The sequence below is a fragment of the Chionomys nivalis genome, chromosome 16 (genome assembly GCF_950005125.1).
Source record: "Chionomys nivalis chromosome 16, mChiNiv1.1, whole genome shotgun sequence".
NCBI classification, from domain to species: Eukaryota; Metazoa; Chordata; class Mammalia; order Rodentia; family Cricetidae; genus Chionomys; species Chionomys nivalis.
This window is the reverse complement of record NC_080101.1, coordinates 3,276,827-3,298,817: the sequence shown is the minus strand read 5'-3', so window position 1 is coordinate 3,298,817 and position 21,991 is coordinate 3,276,827. Positions and strand designations below refer to the sequence as shown.

The 21,991-nt window shown below is 40.4% G+C and overlaps 1 protein-coding gene across 1 annotated transcript in view; it reads right to left on the bottom strand.

Annotated features, from left to right (window-relative positions):
- Necab1 (N-terminal EF-hand calcium binding protein 1) overlaps positions 1-21,991 on the bottom strand; it is a 139,515-nt gene that overhangs the window by 72,716 nt on the left and 44,808 nt on the right. Inside the window, exons 4-5 of the mRNA XM_057790417.1 lie at positions 7,199-7,224; positions 2,493-2,590 (exon numbers count right to left, since the gene is read on the bottom strand). Of these exons, the coding sequence (XP_057646400.1) occupies positions 2,493-2,590; positions 7,199-7,224 (124 nt within the window). The remainder of the gene's footprint in view (positions 1-2,492; positions 2,591-7,198; positions 7,225-21,991) is intronic.

The window sequence follows — 21,991 nt, the reverse complement described above, 5'->3', positions numbered from 1 at the left end:
TACTTCAAATTTCTACTTTGCTTTGCATTTGGGGAGACTTTCTAAACTTTTTCTAAAAAAAAATCTGGTAGTATTATTTCTGTTCTCTTGATTCACTTTCTTGCTTTGGGTTGTCTGTTATTTCTTCATAAGTGTAGAATTGTCTCCTCTTTTTATAAGGAGGTTAAAGATAATGTTTTTGAAATTTCATTTTTATGTTTAATTCCCATGTTAACTCTTTTCTGTCTCCAAGTGCTCTTCTTTTCTATCTCTCCTATGTGTATCTCTGCCCTCTCGATAAGAAGCCTAGTGATTCTACTTGACAAATTGCACATTTAGTATCTAGTAGGTTAGGGACATGTTGACCACTTTAGAGAAGAGGGGGTCTTTCCAGACTATACCTTCTCATGAGTCTTCAGTTTTGACATTTTGTACTGTCGGGATTTTCAAAAGAAGAGTCTCCCTGTCTGCCCTTGAGGGTATATTGCCAAAACTCCCCGAGTTTAGTGAGAAGAAAACTGGATGCCTTTCACTTACGATGCAAACATTTGCTTAATCCCCCACTTACGTCTAATACTGCCTCAGACCAGAGATAGCATCTGAACCTTGAAATAGCTACAGTTTTCAGTCTCTGTAGACAAGAAGTCATTGCTGTGCAGAGGATGTGATCTGAGAACCAAGTGCTTCTTATATGAATTCCCTACAGGTGGCTGCCTCAGCCCTGCCACGAATCACCCTCCCCGCTGTGGTGGCAACTACTGCAGCAGATCCTTTAGTCTCTCTTTACCTACGTAAACCTAAGGCTGCCTTTCACAGCGGGTCAAGTAGAGCAGTGTCTGTCCTGCCAGCACCTTGTCCTCATGTCCATCTACTTTGCTGTTTCCAAATTGTGTTGCTGTAAACATTGCCATTTTAAAGGATCTCATTTCAGTGTTGTTCATGTGACATCAGGATTTGCTATAGATTTGCTGGTATAGATTTGGTTTGAATTTGTTGTCTTTACCCAGGAATTCCATATGTGCTTCAAAAACATTTTACCTGTCAAGCATCTTAAATGTTAAGGTACCACTTGATTCACTGAATGAAAAATTTAATTCTAGCCTCTTAACTTCTACATAGCAATCAACATTGAACTTCTCTCCACACCTTCAAATACTTTTTAACTTGTGAGCACAGTCCCCAATCCTGGGTCCTTCTCCTCCTAACACCATCAGGAGCTGTAATGTCTGACTGAAGAGTGCTGGATTCTCACCTCACTTTAGTTTTCTCCTCTGTCTCGATGACATCGCTCAGGTTCCTTATTGCAAACCCAGCTCTAGATGGCATTTATGAGAAATAGATTTCTTTCTCCAGTGCTCAATTGTCTCCTTCTAGACACTACTAAAGTAGTTTAGAGTCAATAAAAGCTTATATTCTTACATCCTCACACCTGGTCCTCTTTAACATTTTGTCTAGGTGAAGTCACTACCCAGGTATCCAAGCCAATGATTCAATTTATCCCGAATACACCCTCACTTCACCCCATGGATTCACACTTCTCCAAATTCCACAGTCACTGTGCCAAACCCAAGTGCACTTCATTTTCTTTTCTTCAGAGTCCTCACCAATTGGTTCTCCTCATACCATTGCCTCTCACCAGAACTGGTTAACTAGCCTCCTTATCCATCTTCCTGATTCTATTCTCTTCTGTGCTTACCTCAACCATGGCCTCGCTTTCTCACATGCTCTTCCTGAAAGATTGCCTATCTCTACTTGAAATACTGTTTACTTGTATTTCGTGTGTCGGCTTACGTTCTTAGCTTTGATGGCAATCCCGAAAGATGCAGCCCTTCCCTAATTCGGCTTCATCTCATATTGTGTCAATCCCTCCTGTTCCCGAACCTTAGTCTTGCTATTCATTTCTATGTCCTCGAGTGCCCTGGGTCCTTCCTGATACAGAATTTCTGTACTGTTGTTTCCTCTTCTTTGTCTAATGACTATTATCTTAATTGCTATATGTTCAGGTGTTACTTTCTTCTGTGAGAATTAAGTATTCCACCTTGGGGTCCTCTGTGTTACATAACAATGCATTTGTTTACACAGCTTGTACTCCCACCATATTAAGAATTGCTGGAGCTTGGCGGTGGTGGTTCACGCCTTTAATCCCAGCACTCGGGAGGCAGAGGCAGGCGGATCTTTGTGAGTTCGAGGCTAGCCTGGTCTACAAGAGCTAGTTCCAGGACAGGAACCAAAAGCTACGGAGAAGCCCTGTCTCGAAAAATTAAAAAAAAAAAAAAAAGAAAAAGAATTGCTGGAATAGCTTAGGGTATCTTTGTATCCTCAGTACAAAATAGTCTCTGGTTCCTAGTGGATGCTTGCAATTGTCCTGTGAGCTAATAATACAGTCAATATAAAAAAATCATCACTGATAAAAGCTATCTGTATTTTCAATATACACTGAGAAATGCATATGATTTAAAAATATTTTTCAAGGAAGATATTGTTCTGGAGAGCAATCATTGACATGTCCTTACTTTCTTGGTTTTGCCCATTGCCTTCAGGATGGAGAGATTCAGGTCTTCAAGTGCAGCCAGTACATTCTCGTATTCCCCCAGATGCTGAGAAAAATATTCTGTAAAGTAAAAGCATTAAAATCAATTTATGTTGGAGTCTAGATAATCATAAGACAAAAGTCTCAGTTGATAATCTACTTCATAAATTCAGCAAGCAAAATGTTGGCTATAAATGAAAAACAGAAATCTTTCAGACGAGATTATGGTAGCAGCATACTAATTTCATTAGAAAGGTAAAACAGAAAATGAAAAATAGCCTAGCTGGTCATAATTATCCACAAAAGTGTTCTTTCTCACATAAAAAACCCTCAGGAAAACATGAATCTGGGCGTGATGACAAGGTTGATTCAGTAAAACGCTATTCTCAATCACAATAGGACAGCAATTTGAGAAAAAAATGTAAAAACGTTATTGCTCCGTCTAGGAAACATTTCTGAAGAACAGCTTTCCCTAAACACTTGGTTCTGCCAACCACAGGGAGGTCTGCTGTGGCTCTACTCATGGATACGCTTCTGTCAGGAGGGGTTTTTGATAATTTCAGCCATTTATTTCAGTGGAGCAATGTTTATCATATTTTTCCATTGCTAGGAATAAGTAATGCCTCAAAAACCATGATTAAACTGAAAACATGAAACAGAAAATAATTTCAAATCAGTTGAAATGTAATACAGATATGATTTATACAGTAGTATAAATACTACTATTTATTACTTTATTTCTGTAATGTATCATATTTAAGAATTACAGTAAAATGCTATAAACTCACATGCAGACCTAATTCTTTGCTATATTGTAATATGTTTGATAAAAACTGATTTGTTAATCTATTTAATTCTACAGATAGAACATTAGCTGACATTGGTATTAACAAAAGTGGAGGCTGGAGATGTTAATCAGTTTGCTAGTACACTTGTTCAAAATGCACAAAGCCCTGGGTTTCATTCACAGTACCACATAAGCCATGTGTCGTGGTGCATGTCTGTAATCCCAGCACTCAGGAGTTGGAAACAGTAGGATTAGATAGTCAAGGTCATCTCAAGGTACATAGGAAGTCCAAGTCATGCCTGGAATACATGTGACTTTGTTCAAAAATACTGGACAGTTGACTGATTTCATACCCAATGTATAAGTTTTTCTGAGAATTAAAAAAAAACAATGAACTATAAACATTCTTGATTCTTGCCAAAATGCAGCCTATACATACATAGATAAACAAATCAAATATTTTTCCTAAAAGCAAACTTATTGATTCCCCCATCTCTAACACACTGGGACACATCCTCTATAGAAATCCCTTTAGGGAAGGATCAGTGAAATAACAAAGGAGGAAATGCTATTTTAAGTCTTGGTTATGCATTTTCCTCATTTACGCATTTGTTCATCTCAGCTCCCCACATAGTTAGAGAGGGAACAACCACTCTGTTGTTGACCAGTTCTGAGAATGGAGGGAACTATAACACAGTCCCTGAAGAACAGCTTGAGCTAAGTGAGGTGGTGAAGTTCAGTGTCCTATGACCATTGGTGAGAGAGGAAGCTGGGCAAACCGTAAGCATCCCTCACGTAGTGTTCTGCCTTCCATTCTGAAGTTTAGGTTAGTGTACCTGACTGTGTCTGAGTCTGCTAGAGCCTCACTGGTTTTGCTTCTCGCTGGACCAGCAGCTGGAACTTGTTAGAACAGATCATCTCAGACCCATGGGACTGTCAATTCACAAATAAGTTTTAAATAGGACACCAGATGATTTATGGGCACATTTGAGTTTGGGAAGCCTTAATCTAGGGAATTTGCTACAAGTTCAGATTATTATTAAAGCCTCATCTGCTAAAACAAAATTTGGGGGTTATGGTCCAGTGTCATGATATTTCAATTGTATTTAAATAAATAAAGACTGTCTGAATATCTGAGAGCAAAACAGTCCCACTGCTCATCCCTACAGACCAGGTTATGGAAACACACCTTTAATCCCAGTAGCCACAATGACACACACCCTTAATCCCAGTAGTCACAATGACACGCACCATGCTTCCAGGAGGCACCGTGTCTTCCTGTGCTCATTTACAACACCTTCACTAATACAATGCCAACAAGGGGCTGGTTTCTCTCTTCCCCACTGCGCAGAATTAGTAGTGTTGGACTTGATATTTTATTCTGCAAGTCAATCTTCCAAGTTGAACTTTCAGGTCTAGTTTAAGAAGACCAAGTCAGAACAAAGGAACCCACAGCCAGATAGGAATTAATCCCAGGAAGTAGGCTCATAAATCTAAATGACTTCCTCAGCATGTAAACAAGACAGAAAAAAAAATAAGTGAAATGAAAGACAGAGCTTTATCCTCTGTAGTCTGAACAACATAGTAGGATAGAAATTTCTGGTAGAGATTATTCTAAGGGGGTTGGTAAGTGTGGGTGATCAGCCCAGAAAAACCTTAACAGGAAAAATACACCATGAAGAACCTTACATAATCAAAATTTCCTTGTCCATCTTGGTGGTACTACCCACATTCTCCAATCTTGCTCCAGTTTATATCCTCAGATGATAAAATGTTATTAACTAAAATATTATTTATATGTTACTCTCATGAGTTAGATTGCAAAAATATTTTAAAGTAATATTTTAATAGATTTTGAGTTTAGGTCCATAATTGAATTAACTCATGAATTAAGCAAACGTTTAATGAAGCTAAGATCTAGATGCTTAGAATCTGCAATTGGTTTCTAGGAGAGAGTGCACGAAACCTCTGTTCTATGTCAATCAAACCCCACCCCTCTAACGCCCACAGGGAATTTGTATGAGATGTGACTCCTCATAATTCTCTTGCTGGCACTGAAACCCTGGCTCTGATTAAAATTCAACTTAAATATTTATTTTAAATTCAAAAAGTAATGTGAAATGAAGCTGCAATCTAGAAATAAAGTGTGTATTCTGCAGCAGAGAAAAGGATTCTAAGAAGATTGTGAATATAATCACTGGATTTCAAAAATAGGAAGAAATTCTGTTGAATTAAAGTCCAATCAGTTTTCTTACTGAAACTATGGGGGAGGGGGAAGCATTCAAATCCTCCAGCATATACAGAGTAGATGATTAATCAAGTTTCATTAGTATAAGGAAAGGCAAACAAAATTCCTTGTGGGTGATTGAGTGGAGAATCACAGTTATGCTTTAACATGTAGTAGTTTTAGGAGAAGACAGATTTGCGAGATACTCCTTAAGGACAGACAGACAACAGAGCAGACAGACAATAGCCACTAAGTGTTTTCAGTCTTAAAGATGTTAATAATTTCATTTTTCAATGAGCTTTTCTTACCCAGACAAGTTGGTTTAACATAAAAGGAATTTTGTGAACAATTGGAGAGAATCGTCGGTTGGCCTGCCGAACCTAGACATCGGAGAGAAGCGGGTCTCCAATGTCTCACTCCTTCCTTTCTCCCCCCTCTCTGGTGGGGGTTGTATATCCATGAGAATGGACGACAACATAACCTTCATGGGCTTTGCTGCTCATCATGCATCTTGGTGTCATGGTTGGGTGAACACCTTTGTCTGTTCAGCACAGCAATTCTCACGTGTAGCTGAAGCTACCATGACTGTGTAGGGTTTCCCCATAACTCTAAAAACCTAGCTCCCTGTGCTACCAGAACGCCTGGCTTCTGCACCAGATCTTGTTTCTTCAGCTGGATTCTTGTCCCTGAACCGGGAGGGAAATTGTGCAGGTGTTATGCAGGAGGCCTAGAGTCCAACGGCCACTGAAATATCTGAAAGCTCTGGCCAGTGGTTATCATTTGTTTGGTTCAGTTGCTGTCTTGAAACTGCACTGTGACACATTATCCTGGTGAAGCCTCTCAGTGATGATATGTCAGATTTTTGAATGGTTACTAATCTTTAATGACAGAAAATGTCCACTTGGATGATTGTGGTGAGCGCTAAAATTGTAAAATGACTACAGTATCTAGGAAATATTTGTGATTTCAATGAGAAGTTTCTAAAACCTTTCTTCTAGCTACTTAAATGTTTCAGGCTGCCTAGACAGTAAAACCATACTTGAGCAAAAGCATTATTTGACACCTTTGTCTTAAAATGAAAAATATAAAACATTCCCGCATGCAGAGACATATATATCTGTTTCAAGTCTGGTCATTTCATAATGTTCCATTTTCATAACAAAGAATAATTTTCAGATTCTTTACTTTTCCCATTTTTAATCTATGACCTCAGTTCCCAGCCACAAAGACAACAGAAATAAAGCTGGTAGACTATGCATTTGAAAATACTTCTCTCTCCCCATTTGTATATTCTTCATAAAGACATTTAAGTTTCTAGAAAAGCTGTAGAGATATGGACCTAAACTATTTTTACATGTCAAGGGCACAGCGTTGGAGAGGCTGTACGGTGACTAGGAGGCAAACAGAGGCTGCATCCGGCACACACAGAATTTGTTTCCCTGAAACTGCTGCACAGCCCAGTTCTCTTGTCTCGAGCAAACAAACTAGGCCCAAGTGTTTAAGTAACATGCACACTGGGGACAAATTCCAAGACAAGAAAACCCCAGACCATTCTGCCCAATCGTTGCTTTCCTTCTAGACTTTTAACCCCAACGTGTGAGAAGTTTATCACCTAACGGTCTCCCTTTTCTGAATCAAAGTAGCGGCAGTTTGGTTGGTCTTGAATGATACTCACCACACAGTTCTTCTGTGTCAAGATTGCTGAAAGAGAGAAAGAAAGATGTTATTTCCTTGGTAATGTTTTGTTTGTTTATTTGTTTATCTTTTATTCTTCCAGGGCTGAGAACTGGTAAATTTAAAATACTGGGATAAAATGTTAATAAATATAATACATTACTGTTAAAAGAATAATGCCAAGGACCCTGTGGTACAGAAATGAAAAGATACTTCAGTATTAGTCAATTAACCTCACACATTATGCAAATGCTCTTCCACGGTTACATCCTTAGCCCTTCATTTAAGTTTCTAAACATTTAAATCCAGTTACTCTCCAATCCACATAACTGTTTAATAAATGTATGTGGTTAGGATAGTTCTTCAGCCATTCTACATTGTTGAGTGCTTGCACATCAGCAACCATTACTGTAATTGTATTAGAGTCCATCATGAACAAATAATTCCCCATTGGTATTTTTCCTTTCAACCTTCTAGAAAAATAACACACAGTAGCAAAGGGTATGAGCTCTGGGGCCAGAATGCTGAGTCCAACTCTTAACTCCACAATTTATTGTCTCTGTGATCTTGGATACTTCACCTCACTGGGTCTTAGTGGCTCTGTCTCAGTACTGTTTCAGTGTTAAGTGAGTGGCTGGGCACAGAGAACTTCGGGTCACTACCACAAAGTAGTCATTTAATAAAGCATCGTGACTGCTGACCTAGCAGAACTGGAGCTGACATACCTGTGAGACAAATTTGATTCGATGTTTATTTCAAGTGATCTCCAAGATGTTATTGTGACATGGCTCAAAATTCAGGGGTAAGCAATAGAAAATCATTACAATTGTGAAGATAAATTCAAAATACTGGGGTGAAATGCTAATAAGTATATTTTTTTTTCAGAAGAATAATGCCATGGCATGGGGCCAGAAGGGTATGGTATGGGAATGAAAATAGACTTCAGTTCTAGTCAATAAATCATTATAACTAACCACATTATGACGGAAAGAAGAAGCATAAAATATTAGCAAAGGTAAATAAGAATTTAACAGTAATTTCAATTATAATTCCTACTTTTCAAAATTAAGATACAAGGACTAGAAACATACCTCCTAAAGACTTAAAGTATATGAGGATCTGCCAGGAATATGAGTTTGAAAAATCTTAGAATATGCACTTGTCACATGCCAGAGTTCAATGACACCTTCCTAGATGAGTCTTCCTTTAGTCACAGGAGAGACACTGCTGTAGCCTTCCATCACCAACCCTGGCATTCTCTGTTATGCAATCAAACTCAAGATGTCATTATATAACACTGGATATTCTATCTTGTATCTGAATATTTTGATACTTCGATGCATAGTTTTGTTATGGCATGTGCTCCTCAGTATTCATCTGTTTATTCCACATACATGTATTGCTACATATCAGACATGATTATAACTGCCATGGATACCTGAGGCTGCAATAGATATCAAAATGAATATTAGATTTCTAGTCTCTTGGAACTTAGTTCAAAAGTAGACTCAGAGGCCAGACATGGTGGCACATACCTTTAACTCCAACGCTCAGGAGGCACAGGTAGGCAGATCTCTGTGCATTCAAGGTCAGCCTGCTCTAAAAGAGTTCCAGGACATTCAGGGCTACACAGTGATACCTTGTCCCAAACATACAGACAAAGACTCATATAGCCAATAAATGACAATAAACCAGTTGATGTAGGAAAACTGGTGAGCTTTTCTGAGGTGTCAAAGAGTGTATCTCAGGGTAATACAGCTAAGCTAAAGTCCAAAGGTTAAATACAAATAGAAAAAGTAGATGAACAATGGATATGCTATTAAAAATAATTTTTGAAATAAAAATTAAAAGTGAGACTAGGAATTCATTCAATTTCAGGAAACAAGGCTATTCCTTTGACTGGAATGTGCGTCATCAGTGAGGAAATGGGGCTGAAGAAACCAACCCAACATGGTAGGAAGTTCCTCCTTGTTCTCTTGTCAGTTTGGAATCACAGAAAAAATCTGAAGGTAAGTAGCTTGACTCGATTAGATTGACAGTGGCGGAAGGAAAGCGAGGCACAGATCTTCATTTCCAGGCTACTGAAGTAGCTGGGGCTCGCGGATCTGGGTAGAGCACACAACCCAGTGGGTATGTGGTCTCCATGGGGTGGGGAAGAGGATAGCCTTGTTTTTACATTTAATACCAACCTTTACTTTGTATATACTTGTTTAACATATAAACAAATATTCTATAAATCTACGTTTAGTTTATAATCTAGCAGTACAGTATTCTTTAAGACACATCTCTCCACTCTCCAGTCCTCCACTTTCCCTATATTAATAAGTAAGTGTGGTCAGCAGCATTCAGTCCGCTAGTGAGAGACAGAGAGGAGGAGATGGGCAGGAAGAAACTGACTTGTGGAAAGTTTTGAGGAGAAACCAACAGAATGTTTTTTTTTTTTTTTTTTTTTTTTTTTTTTTTTTTTTTTTGGTTTTTTGAGACAGGTTTTCTCTGTAGCTTTGGAGCCTGTCCTGGAACTAGCTCTGTAGACCAGGCTGGTCTCGAACTCACAGAGATCCGCCTGCCTCTGCCTCCCAAGTGCTGGGATTAAAGGCGTGTGCCACCACCGCCCGGCCCAACAGAATGTTTTTAAACATATAGGATTCAGGGTTAGCTAGCTCAGGCATTTTGTTGTACCACTGTAAGATGTAAGATTTTTTTTTTTCTGAGTCTTACTGATTTTATAGAACTTCAGACTTGAAAAGGCCATTAAAGGGCATAGGTTATGTACTTATTTTCTGCAATGGTTCACAGTTCATAATGAGACTTATTTTGAATTTCCAAAAGAATAAATAGCTCCAGTCTGCTATTGAAAGTGAAATTAAGTAGAACAGTTAGGAATGACGAACACAGGAGCCCTGCTTGTTCACCACTACACATGATGCCTGTCAAGAGCTGCAGTGTTTGTGGCTCCTGTTCTCGGTTGTTTTTGTGCCATGCTGTTGGTAGTGGGCAGGAAGCCATAGTTTTCTTTACAGAAGGCTTCCCTGGATAAGTTACAGTAGGACTCACTTCATGCTGTGATCTTTCACGTCCTGTAGCAGTGCAAGATTTTACAGGACACATAAATTACAGAAGAGAGTGTATCTGATAATGTACGATTTTTGTGATTTTCCCCATGTTTATAGCAAAAAGCCCAATAGTATTTTACCAATAGCAGCATATTAAAATGAGGAAAATAAAGGGGAAGGGAGAAAAATCCAAGTGAAGAGAATGAATGCTGGTTAAACAGCTCACATTCCTACAAAAACAGATGAGAGGGGTGTTAATAGAAGAACCCCTTCTCATCTTGCTGCCAGAAAGGGGTAGAAACCAAACACAAAGCTATTCATAGCCACCTGACTGGTAATAATGGAAATAAAGATGAAGAAGACAAACATGAAGTAGACGGGTTGCTGTGTGAACTGCGTGCTATCATGGACCACTGAATGTACCTGAAGAGTTCTCATTATCATGGAAGAAATGCATATTCAAAAATTACACAAATGTCAAACCAGAGGTGGATTGGCTATGTACATTTGTATTGGTCAAGGGTTTGGAGGCAGTGAATGAATATGGCACTAGTGAGCCCACATGGCTTCTGGGTGTCAGGATGTCAGGAAGGTTTGCTTCTTCCTTTCAAAGACACCTCTGTCTATGATCATTACATTGCCCCTTGAATGGAAATAATGAATTTTGTAGTTGGACTGACAGAAATCAGTAAAATCAAGGAATCAGGAGAGGCTCGTGGTTTATCTGCATATACTGTGCAACGGCCCGTGAGAATGTTTAGTAGAGATTGCATTCAGTCTGTCCATTTGAACCTGACACTCCAGTTTGCAAACTCCACCATTTGACATTCTGTGTATAAGAAAGAGGGAAGTAGTAAGCAATATTTAACAGCATTCACATCCAACCATGAAGGTACTAGAAGTTGTATTCTACTGTGTTGTGTTGGGCTCCCTAAACTCTGAGGAAATCAAGTTTCTGTCTTGAGAAGTATGTTTGCTGTTCAGCCCAAGAGAGAACGCCAGAGCTCTGTGGTCTGGGAACTCAAGATCCCCAACTGCCAGCTTAGCTTGCACCTCAGAACAATTCTATATTCAACCTCTTATCTCTCTTAGGTATTTTCCTACAGATTTACCTGCATTTCAGCTCAAAAATACTAACAAAGGATTGTGCCTTTCTCATGGAAAGACCACTGTTCTAAACTCCTCCTTTGCTGCTTCTGTTTATATTCATTTCACCTCCTTTCCAAAACTACAACTTCCACATCCTAGGTATCTTTGTTGCAATCATTAAACCCCAGGTTCATGCAAGAATCTGAACTCTCCTAATATTGAGGCAAATTAAAATTAGATTGTTTTTCACACATAAACACGTTTCATATATGGGAGATCAGCTACAAGTTATTGATTTACTCAGCCATGATATCCTAATTATTTCCTCTGGGCCTTGCAGTGAGCTGCTTTGTGTACTCAAAATATTGATGTCTTAGACTCTGCATGAGAAATAATGTCTTTGTAGATATAAGGAAATTAAAATGGAGGTAATGTTGCATTAGTGTGTATGCTAAATGATTTCCTCTTCAGATGAGAAAAGGAAGGAAATTTTGAGTATTGAGACACAGACGGAAGACTAGGTAAGCATAGGCAGAAACTGGAACTCTTCTTCCACAATCCACGAAATCATAGAATTTGCCAGCTACCATGGGAAGCTGAAGGAAATGAAGAAAGTTTCCCCACTTAAGACTCGAGAGAGTAAGGTCTTGCTGAGCCTGTATACTGGACTTCCAGTCTTCAGAACTGTGAGAGACTAAATTCCTGTTGCTTTTAGCCACTCGGTTTATGACATTTTCCAGAGTAGTTTTTCGAAATGGTTAAACCTGCTCTAACATCCTGTGTGAGGCTCAAGTAGGCATGCACACCAAATAGCATCATGGTTTGGTCTCTCTGTCACTTCACGGTCCTTTGAGCACTCTCTGAACTCAAGAGCTAGCTTCAAAATCAGGAGTTACCACACTGCATTATGATGAAAACTGTAAACAGATAGAGCTGGCTAACCACTGCTAACCTGCAGGGAGTGTTGGACATGAGCTGGACACCCACTGAGCATCTCCCGAAGCATTCCACTCCATGTAAGGACTCTACGACTTACCTATCACTTTCTCACTGTACAAATACCCATCGTATTCATTAGTTAGGGGTGGGGCCCAGCTTCAAACCCAGGCACATCTAACTCGAGAGTCTTGTCTTCTCATGCAGGAATGTAGACTCCACGATAGAGTCAGCTGCATATAGAGTACTCAGCTACAGGAAGGAAAGGTGAGGATCCCAGGAGCTCTTTGAGAATATGCACTGAGATGCTTCATGCCAATGTAGCAGTCTTCAGACTTCCCAAGGAGAGGCTGGAGAGTCCTCCACTTTTATCTTCCTTGTGGGACTCTATGCTACTCCACAGCAAGGACTAGGCACCATTCACTGAATATACAAATACTGAACAGAGTAACTTTCACTATGCAGAGACTCTTGTTGCTCTGTAACTCTACAGAGATCTAAACGATGGTTTCTGGGTGGAATCCATCATTTCAGACACAAATGGAGGGAGAGGGATTGCAAAAAACAGGATGGTTGGAAGAACAGCCAGGAGGAACCAATGGTTCAGAAAACAAGGAGTGGAGAGTCACTAAACTCTGACACAAAAGAGAAAGTACAGGAAGATATGGAGAGGGCCAGTTCTCAATTCACATTTAGGACTTTGGGCAATGGTCAGAACAAAAGTTTTAATCCTTTTCTTAAATCTGGAGCCTTAGAAATAACGAAAACCCTGAGAAATGAGGCATGAGAGCGTTACCAATGAACACAGTGTCTGTGTGTCCAGATGAGCACAGAGCCCAAACAGGCACATAACACAAAAGAGTGGAGTGGAGAAAGATGTGCTCCCCAGGCTTCTCTCGTTTTTCAGGGATGCTATACTCACTCATGTAGTATAGTTTGCGATTGTTCACTTTAAAGTCATCATTTTAAATAGAGAGATACTAGGCACAATTAGCTCATGACTATTCATGGAATTCATCTTGCAAAGATCCACATCCTGGACAGGCATGTTTCTGGGTGTACCCACATCCTGGACAGGCATGTTTCCGGGTGTACTCAGCTTGCAACATAAAGTTAATCTGAAAATAAGGAGGAGGGTACTTCGCAGTTACTCTAATAAAGTTTGACCTGAAAGGTGCCTGCCTTTGGAAGGAGACTGGGGGGAGGAGGAGCATAGGAAAGACAGGAGTTATATTTGCGAAAGCCTGGAATTATAACCTGGAAAAATGAGGCAAGCAGAGAGGAGAGGCCACAGCAGAGATCAAAGAATGCGAGGAGCAGAGGCGGAGATCTGGTTTGGGAGAGTGGGAGGCATTTTTCTTTCTGACTTTGTTTTTCTTAGGGCAGATATCTAATTGGTTTAGGCTCCAGTCTCAATCTGATTGAACTGAGGAACTGCCTGAGGAATTTTCAGAAATACAGATTTCCAGACCAGGCCCCCAGACAATGGGCTTCCGGGACTTATGCACAGGTATGCAGCCTGTCAAAGTAACGTTTCAGCACCAGCCTTCACCTCTCAAAACTCTCCCAAGGTAAATGAAGCATTTGCCAACCTTTGAACATAATCTGCAAAGAATACTCCTTGCTGTAGAAAATACTACAGCAGGTAGCCTTTAAGTTACTGGCCCACTTGGGCATGGCCTCTTATACTATTTATGCCGATGAAAAGCCCGCACCCAGGCCCTCTTTTCTGGCTGCGGGATTCGGTTGCTCTCCCATTCTAGCAGAGAATTCTGATTTGTGAGTCTACCCCTAAATAAATAACCTTCTATTATTATCAATTCTGAGCTAGTATGTGATTTCTTTTAAGCATCCTTCTTCAATTCCTTGCTCTGCAAGCAGGGCTTAAGTTTATTATAATTATATACTCTGTTAATCTAAGTCCAATAATTATAGACACAGCAATACAGTCTGTCACTCTTTGTTTGGAGCCATAGAGAACTCAATTATGTCCAGCAGGGTGCGAGACCTGCTTGTTTAAAATGTCGCCCTAAGTGTCAACAGGCCATTTGGCATTGCTGTCTCTTAAACTGATCTCTGTGCCTAACAGAGAAACCTGGCTTTCCTGGATATTAGAGGACTGAGGACGTTAAGGTCCCTCACTCCACATCTTTTTTTTTTTTTTTTTTTTTTTTTGCGTAGGGCTCTTATTATCTTCATTTCCTCAGGTGTCATTGTTAGTAATAAGTTACTTCCTTGGCCTGGGATTCTGTTTTCTCACTCAGACTCTGGCTTTGTTTGTGTAGCCAGCCACCTTCTGGGCCTTTCCACTTGAATATTCTACTGCAACACATACCGCTGCTTCTCAACCTTCAGTGAATGCTTGTCACTCGAAGAGCTTGTTAATATAAACCCCTGAGCCCGATGCCCAGAACTTCCCCACGGGGAAGTTGATCTCAAGCTTCCCACAATCGTGCGGCTGATCCTGGGGTCACAATTTAAGGAGCAGTGATTGATGTCAATAGGTGTGTTTGAGCTCAGCATCTCCTTCCCCTGGTTCAAGTGGGATGCTCTAAAGAGTCAGGCACTCTGAACCACAACTGCCACCTCTCAGACTGCATGGTCTCCGTGTCACTAACTTATTCTCAGCATATGAGCAAGTATTTTCAACTTATTTAATTATTCACAAACAGATCGACTTTAGACTCTACCTCTAAAACATCAGAAAAGAACTCAAGACTCTTTTCTTTAAGACTATGAACAGCCTCCTAGGCACAATGTTAAAAGCTGCATCTCTACTGTCATTTAAAAGTTGTGGATGGGTATGGTATAATGGGCCTGGAATATTAGCCCACAATCAGAAAGTCATATGGAAAACAGTCTGAATTTACAGTTGTCCAATAAGTTAACAAAAATGGAGAGGAAAGCGAGGGAAAGAGACAAGAAAAAATTTGCCAGGCATTAGTTTTACTAAAATGTGCTGTCCAAATGCCAAAACATACACTAACTGACAAGCTAAGGCTCACCACTGGACTCTTAACGGTTGAAGAGGCTTGAGCTCTAATTGGCTGATTGACAGTTATTGCCTTCCAGGCTGACAAAGCTGTCCCTGGCTGATGTCTTCAGAGCAGACAGACACGCAGCTCCCCACCCACTCTCCACTTCTCTTCTGTTTTGTTTCGCTGCTTTTTCGACGGCGCTCACCGCCTCCCACATCCACGCTGCATCAGCTTCCAGACTCTCCGGGGACCTCAGCCCCGCTTTCTGACTTTCCATTTCCTGACTGTCTCTTTTATTATCTCTTCTACCTCCTGCCACTTCCAATACGTCATTGTTTTCAGTGGGGAAGATCCATCTGTAGGCTGCAGCAAACATCTCTTACTACTTCTCCTTTCCCCCATTTATTCTGAAACACACTTCCCCCTCTTCGTTGTGGGGGGGACTTGCACTCCTCTGTATATTCCTGAAGGGGCTGCTGGTCTTAGTACCCTGCCTTAGTTAACTTTTTTGCTACTGTGACAGACAGGATGTCTGATATAAGCAACTTGAAAAAAGGGAATATCTTGACCCCTTTGCTTGTAATAATACTCCTCCCTCTCTATGGCTGGACTCCAGAAGTTCTGCCCAGTGCTTAGCTGTGAATCTCTGCATCTGCTTCATTCAGATACTGGATGAAGGTTCTATGATGACAATTAAGGTAGTCATCAATCTTCTCATAGAGAGAGAGGAGCGATATTAATAGTAAAGGGGCCAAAACCACGATGGGGAAACACACAGAAACAGCTGACCCGAGCTATTGGGACTGACAGCTGAGGAACCGGCATGAGATCAAACTAGGCCCTCTGAATGTGGGTGATAGTTGTGTGGCTTGAGCATTTTGTGGGGACACTAGCAATGGAACCAGCATTTATCCCTAGTGTATGACCTGGCTTTTTGGATCCTATTTCCTAAGGAGGGATACCTCGCTCAGCCTAGAACAGGTGGAGGATCTTGGTCCTGCCTCAGTGATGTGACAGACTGTTGACTCCCCATGGGAGGCCTTACCCTCTCTGAGGAGTGGATGGGGGATTGGGTGGGAATAAGATAGAGGAGATGGAAGGATGGGAGGGATGGGGAACTAGAAAATAAGATTCTTTTAAAAATAAAATTAAAAGAAGAAAAAAAAAGGGATGATTTGTGTTGCTTAGAGATTTCCACCCATCACTGTGGGATAGAGTGTGTCTTAGTCACTTTGCTTGTTGAAAAATAAGAAAATACCTGGCAATAAGTAACTTAAAGGATGAAAGGCTTACTTTGTCTTACAGTGCGGAAGGATACAGTCTATCACTACATCAGTACAGTGTGGAAGGATACAGTCTACCCTGTCATCAATATGGTGCAGAAGCATACAGTCTATTACTGCATCAATACAGTGTGAAGGATACAGTCTATCACTGCATCAATACAGTGTGAAAGGATACAGTCCATCACTGCATCAATACAGTGTGGAAGGATACAGTCTACTCTGCCATCAATACAGTGTGGAAGGATACAGTCCATCACTGCATCAATATCGTACAGAAGGATACAGTCCATTACTGCATCAATACAGTGTGGAAGGATACAGTCCATCACTGCATCAATGCAGTGTGAAGGATACAGTCCATTACTGCATCAATACAGTGTGGAAGGATACAGACCATTACTGCATCAGTACAGTGTGGAAGGATACAGTCCATTACTGCATCAATATCGTAAGAAGGATACAGTCCATCACTGCATCAATACAGTGCAGAAGGATACAGTCCATTATTGCATCAGTACAGTGTGGAAGGATACAATCTACCCAGTCATAAATATGGTGCGGAAGGATACAGTCCATCCCAGCATCAAGACATGGAGGTAGGTAGAAAAGCACGGGAATGAAAGTGAGGGGTTGACTGGTCATTGTTCATCTACAGCCAGGAAGCAGAGAGTGAAGAAGAGTATAGGCTGTGTGTTAAAAACTCAGGATATGTTCCCAGCATCCCTACTGGGCGTGATAAATGGTCCCAGACTGCTCCTACTACTGACTACTCCTTTAGGCTTTTATTATGTATGACTGTCAGAGGAGAATCATTAAAGTAGTTAAAGTAGGTTATTAACTGCACACTGAATAAAGCCAAGCTCCCTCTGCCCCACATGGTACAGCCCTCTTTGTGGGTGAGTAGACCGATCCTAAGCCATGTGAGAGCTGAGATAAGGAGGGGCCCAGTATAAGTGGATACATAAGAAAGGTGACAAGGCAACTCCAAGTTCATTGACTCTATGATTAGCTTCACATTAAAAGCGTTGAGTCCAGGGAGTCATTTCCCACCATCCCTCACGCATACCTCTCTGTCCTAGCCAAGCTATTCTGAGTTGGGCTTCTGTCATCTGTATCTAAAAGAAGACTAAACAGAAAATTCTTAACCACTAGAGACAACAAGAAGGTAAGTTAATATTTCCTAGGAATGTGAGTTTGGGGTCTTCTGTTAGTTTAGCTTTATCTGTGGCTTGGTGTCTAAGTTCTGTCTGTCTCCTTTCTCTCTTTCTTCACCAGAGTATCTACTACCATCCTCCCACCCTGGAGTCTTCAGCAGCCACACACAGCACCAGAGGAGAGCTGCCCATGCTCTCTGGTGAGGTGTGGGAGGCTCACGTTTCCGGTTCCCACCAGACTGACATCTTTGTAGGAAACTATACAAATAAACAACTGGATCATGCATTTGGACATGAGAGTGACAAACTGCTACAAGACGCCCTCAGAACTCTTAGACTGTCTGCTTGTGGACAAATAACGGTCAGCGAATTGGCATCAGCCCATGGCTTCTGCCTTGGGTGGCACCCATATGAGGAGCTGCAGCAGTTCAGCTGGATTTTAATACTGCTCTAAATTATGTTTAAGAAAGTGGTTTGTATTAGCACACTGTGGTATAAAAACCTGTTCCTGTTTGGGGGACTGTCATGAATAAGTCGCGTCTCCCCTGCTTAATTTCCTAAACTAAATAAATACTTAAGATGTCCAATTTTAACAAAAAAAGTGAAAAGTATATAACTCTAGGTCTTAAAGACCAAAGAAACAATCAGGAAAGTATTTATCGTATTAATAATATTCATTCCTTGTTACCATTCATAAATTATTGCACAGTATCATCAGTATTGATGTCATGAAATGTTGCACTAATAAGAAGGTTCAACAAAATGGGTGAGCCTAAGAATTAAATGTCAGGAAACTCACACACAGCTCTGTGAATATACACAAAGCTTGAGAAAATTGTCCTCATTTGCTGTCACTGGGAATGTTCAAAGCTTTTCAAAAAATAAAAAGAACTACATAATTCTGAGCCTGGAATACCTCATAAAATGCTTGATTTTTTTAATGTTCCTAATAGTTCAAAAATCTAATTTCTGGGCTTATCGCAAAATGCCAGTTTCCTTTTGATTATGCAGTCTTTGTCATCAGGCAGACAGTACAAGAAGGTCAAGTAGAAATGTTCCAGAAAAAAAAAAAACTGTTCAGCATGACTGAGAAAGACAGGATAAGAGTAAGAAATGAATTTCCCATTTCAATCTTTCATAAAACTGGTAACAAGTTTGTATCAAATTTCATTCAAGATTTTGATAAAGACACAAAGGGGTTGAAATTTTATATAAACTTTGATGTTATTAGGAAAGGTCAAAGTGACCAATTTGAAACACAAAGTTAAGCTAAAAAGCACAAAATGTCATTTATAAATTAATGGGAGGGAAGTTATCACGGGGAACCAAGATATGTTGCTTCTGTCTTCTCATGGGTTAATTAGCAAATTTTCAGATAACTGGGTTTTGTACGTGGGATGAGAGAGAAGGGCTGAAGAAAATTCCACATTGAGACTTTATGTTTATCTTTATAATTCTAAATAGAATTTTACTTTACCAATTAATTTATCTGCTTAAGATGCTTTGGATTGTAATTTTATATTAAAAGTTCTTCCTCAAAGAAAATCAGAAGTAATTATGTCTGTATACATATGTTAAACAATATGTTCCTTCAACAACCTATGCACTATTAACTTATGAGGGATCTGACTCACTGGTTTGCCCTCAAAATGTCCTACGTTACTGAGATTTCTAAGACTATTACTTAAAGTTTCTGGTCTCTATTGCCATTTCTGTCTCTGTTCATCGTGCCGTTGGCCCGACTGTCAGAACAGATAGTAGGTGTGCAGGGCATGATATCCACGGAACGAAGTCACCTTCAGTGGAAAGCAAGCTTCTCCACTTTCTCTATTCTGGGTGGTAGCTGTTTTCCAAAGGTTACATAGAAAATTATACCTTAACCGTCATAGAAGGTGAGGCTTCTCAGTCAACTGTCATGTGGCAGCCTTGTCTTTACTCTTAACCCTATGGAACAGCTACCTCTCATCAGGAGGGGCTGGTATGGCAGGGCCTATGCCATTCTATTTCTAACTGATAATTTATACATATGACAGGAAAGACGATAAAAGTATGAGCTGATTATAGTCATTATATCTTTATCCTGCCTCGCAAAAATTCTCCAAGCCTTCCCCTTTCCAGGGAGCTCAAGCAGAAGATGGAGTTGTATCTCACTGTGTGCACAAGGCTGCTTACCTAAAGGGCCGGGGGTTGCTGCTTACAGAGCATCCCAGTGGAGCGACTTTGCCGTGCTTTCCCTCCCTAGACTAGCTAAGCTCTTCATGGTGAGTGTTTCTGACTTCAGAAACAGCTCTGACTAAAACTTTATATCCCCCAAATCTAGGAAGAAGATAAAAATGAAATCTGACTGTTATTAAATGTTATAACTTAAACCAAACTAAAGGAATCTAGAGAAAAACCTTCAGATGGACGAGTGACACTTTCTAAGAATACCAAACATGCCACTTACTGGCTTATAAAAGCAATGTATAGTTAGTCTGAGACTGGGACGGAAAAACCATTTCCCTCTGATGGCCAGTGAAAGAGTGTTTTCCAGGAAGCCAGCTCTATGGTGCCTACCGATATTCCCTGCATTTGGGGAGGGCCGCGGGAAAGTCAGTCATCAAGAGTTTGAACCCATTCCGGCTACAGCATAAGTTTGAGGCTGGAGTAGGCTATGTGAAACCCTTAAAATAACAAGACAACCTCCCTGAGAATCTAAAGGGCAAATGTTTTTCTTTAATACTAGTGGGCTTCTTTTTACCCCCAAAACTTAGCTCCTACTCTACTCTGGCCCTCTCTCCTCTGCACTGATTCCCAGGAACTTTTGCCCCACACAGTAATTCTCCAGTCTGGATACACCTGGATTTCCGCAGCTCAGCTATGACTCCATGAGACGCTAGGGTGAATCTATGAAATAAGGACACAATGCCAATGAATGTCTTTACTTCAGGAACCAATTATAAGTAGTGTCTGCCTTTATCCCCACGTGGAAGTTCTCTTCATATTTTTTTTTGGGGGTGGTCATCTTTAAGCATGTGTTGGAGCCACAGACCTTGACTAAAGGTCAGAGAATTCAGGCCTATTCTTGTTCCTTCAGGGTTATTGACAGGAGGTTTGACCCAGGGTGTGGCTACTAACAGGATGTTTTGATCTAGGGTGTGGTTACTTGATGTCTTCCCCCTCCTCTTTGGACTGGGGTATTTAAAACTTAGGAGAAGTAAACATGAGTGGATTCAGAATTCACTGGGTTGCCCTCCAAACTCTATCCTGTGTCTCTGTCTTTTCTTTGGTGTCTCTGTTTTTTCTGCCTAATGTTTCTAATCCACATGACAGATGATGTCATTGATCACTAGTTATTAATCCAGCATCCAATCCTTTCTCCTACCTGGATGAAGAGTCTCAGAATTAAAAGTTCTAATCTCATCACAGGGTGGTTCTTTTGCTTTCTGGTCCCCGTTTACTAAGAATTATTCTTTTGCATAATTATTAGTATGGTTGAAAGGGGCTTATTATGAATAACAGAAGACAGGAGTCTGGAGACTACCTCTCAGGACATTTAGGAGCTCTGGGACAGGAACCACAGATGATGAACACATACGGATTTCTTGTTTTTCTACAATATCACATGAGTTCAGTGGACACACAGAGAGGAGATCTGAACCCACTAATTAGAAAGAGGCCAAGTTTCCCCCTTCCTCTTCCCAGTGCAGTCTTTCCCTTCCAGCTGTCAGAAGAGCGTGTTTTCTGTGTTTTCCCTGGATGATGCTTCTCATCTCTAGCAGGTTCTACAGAGATGGAAGCAGCTTCTGGGATTTGCCTGCTTCTCCCCAGGCTTTGTTATCTGTTTTAGATTGTTTGTTTCTCGGGTCTCTTTCTATTATGTGATAGCTCTTCTATGCCAAAATCTTTCTGTTCACCACTAATTTTACTGTTTCTTTATACAAAATGCCAGTGAAAAAATACAGTGCCTATGGCCATTTCTAAGCTGTGGGATTGGACACTAAGGGAAATTCCTACCAAGAAGGCAATTTTTCCCTTCATGTAGAGCAACTTCACTGATCCTATTGAATTACTTGATATTCAAGAGATAATACATTAAAATCAAACCATTGTCTTTTCCAGTGAACACACAGACACACGAGAGAGAGAGACAGAGACAGAGACAAAGACAGAGAAGGAGAGAGAGACAGAGAGAGACAGAGAGAGAGAGGGAGAAGGAGAGAGAGACAGACTCTACCTAATTTCATTCACCAAATCTCTATCTTTATTTTCTTCCCTCTGCTTCATGAAGAGAACTAGAGGTTTAAGTGTTTTCAAAA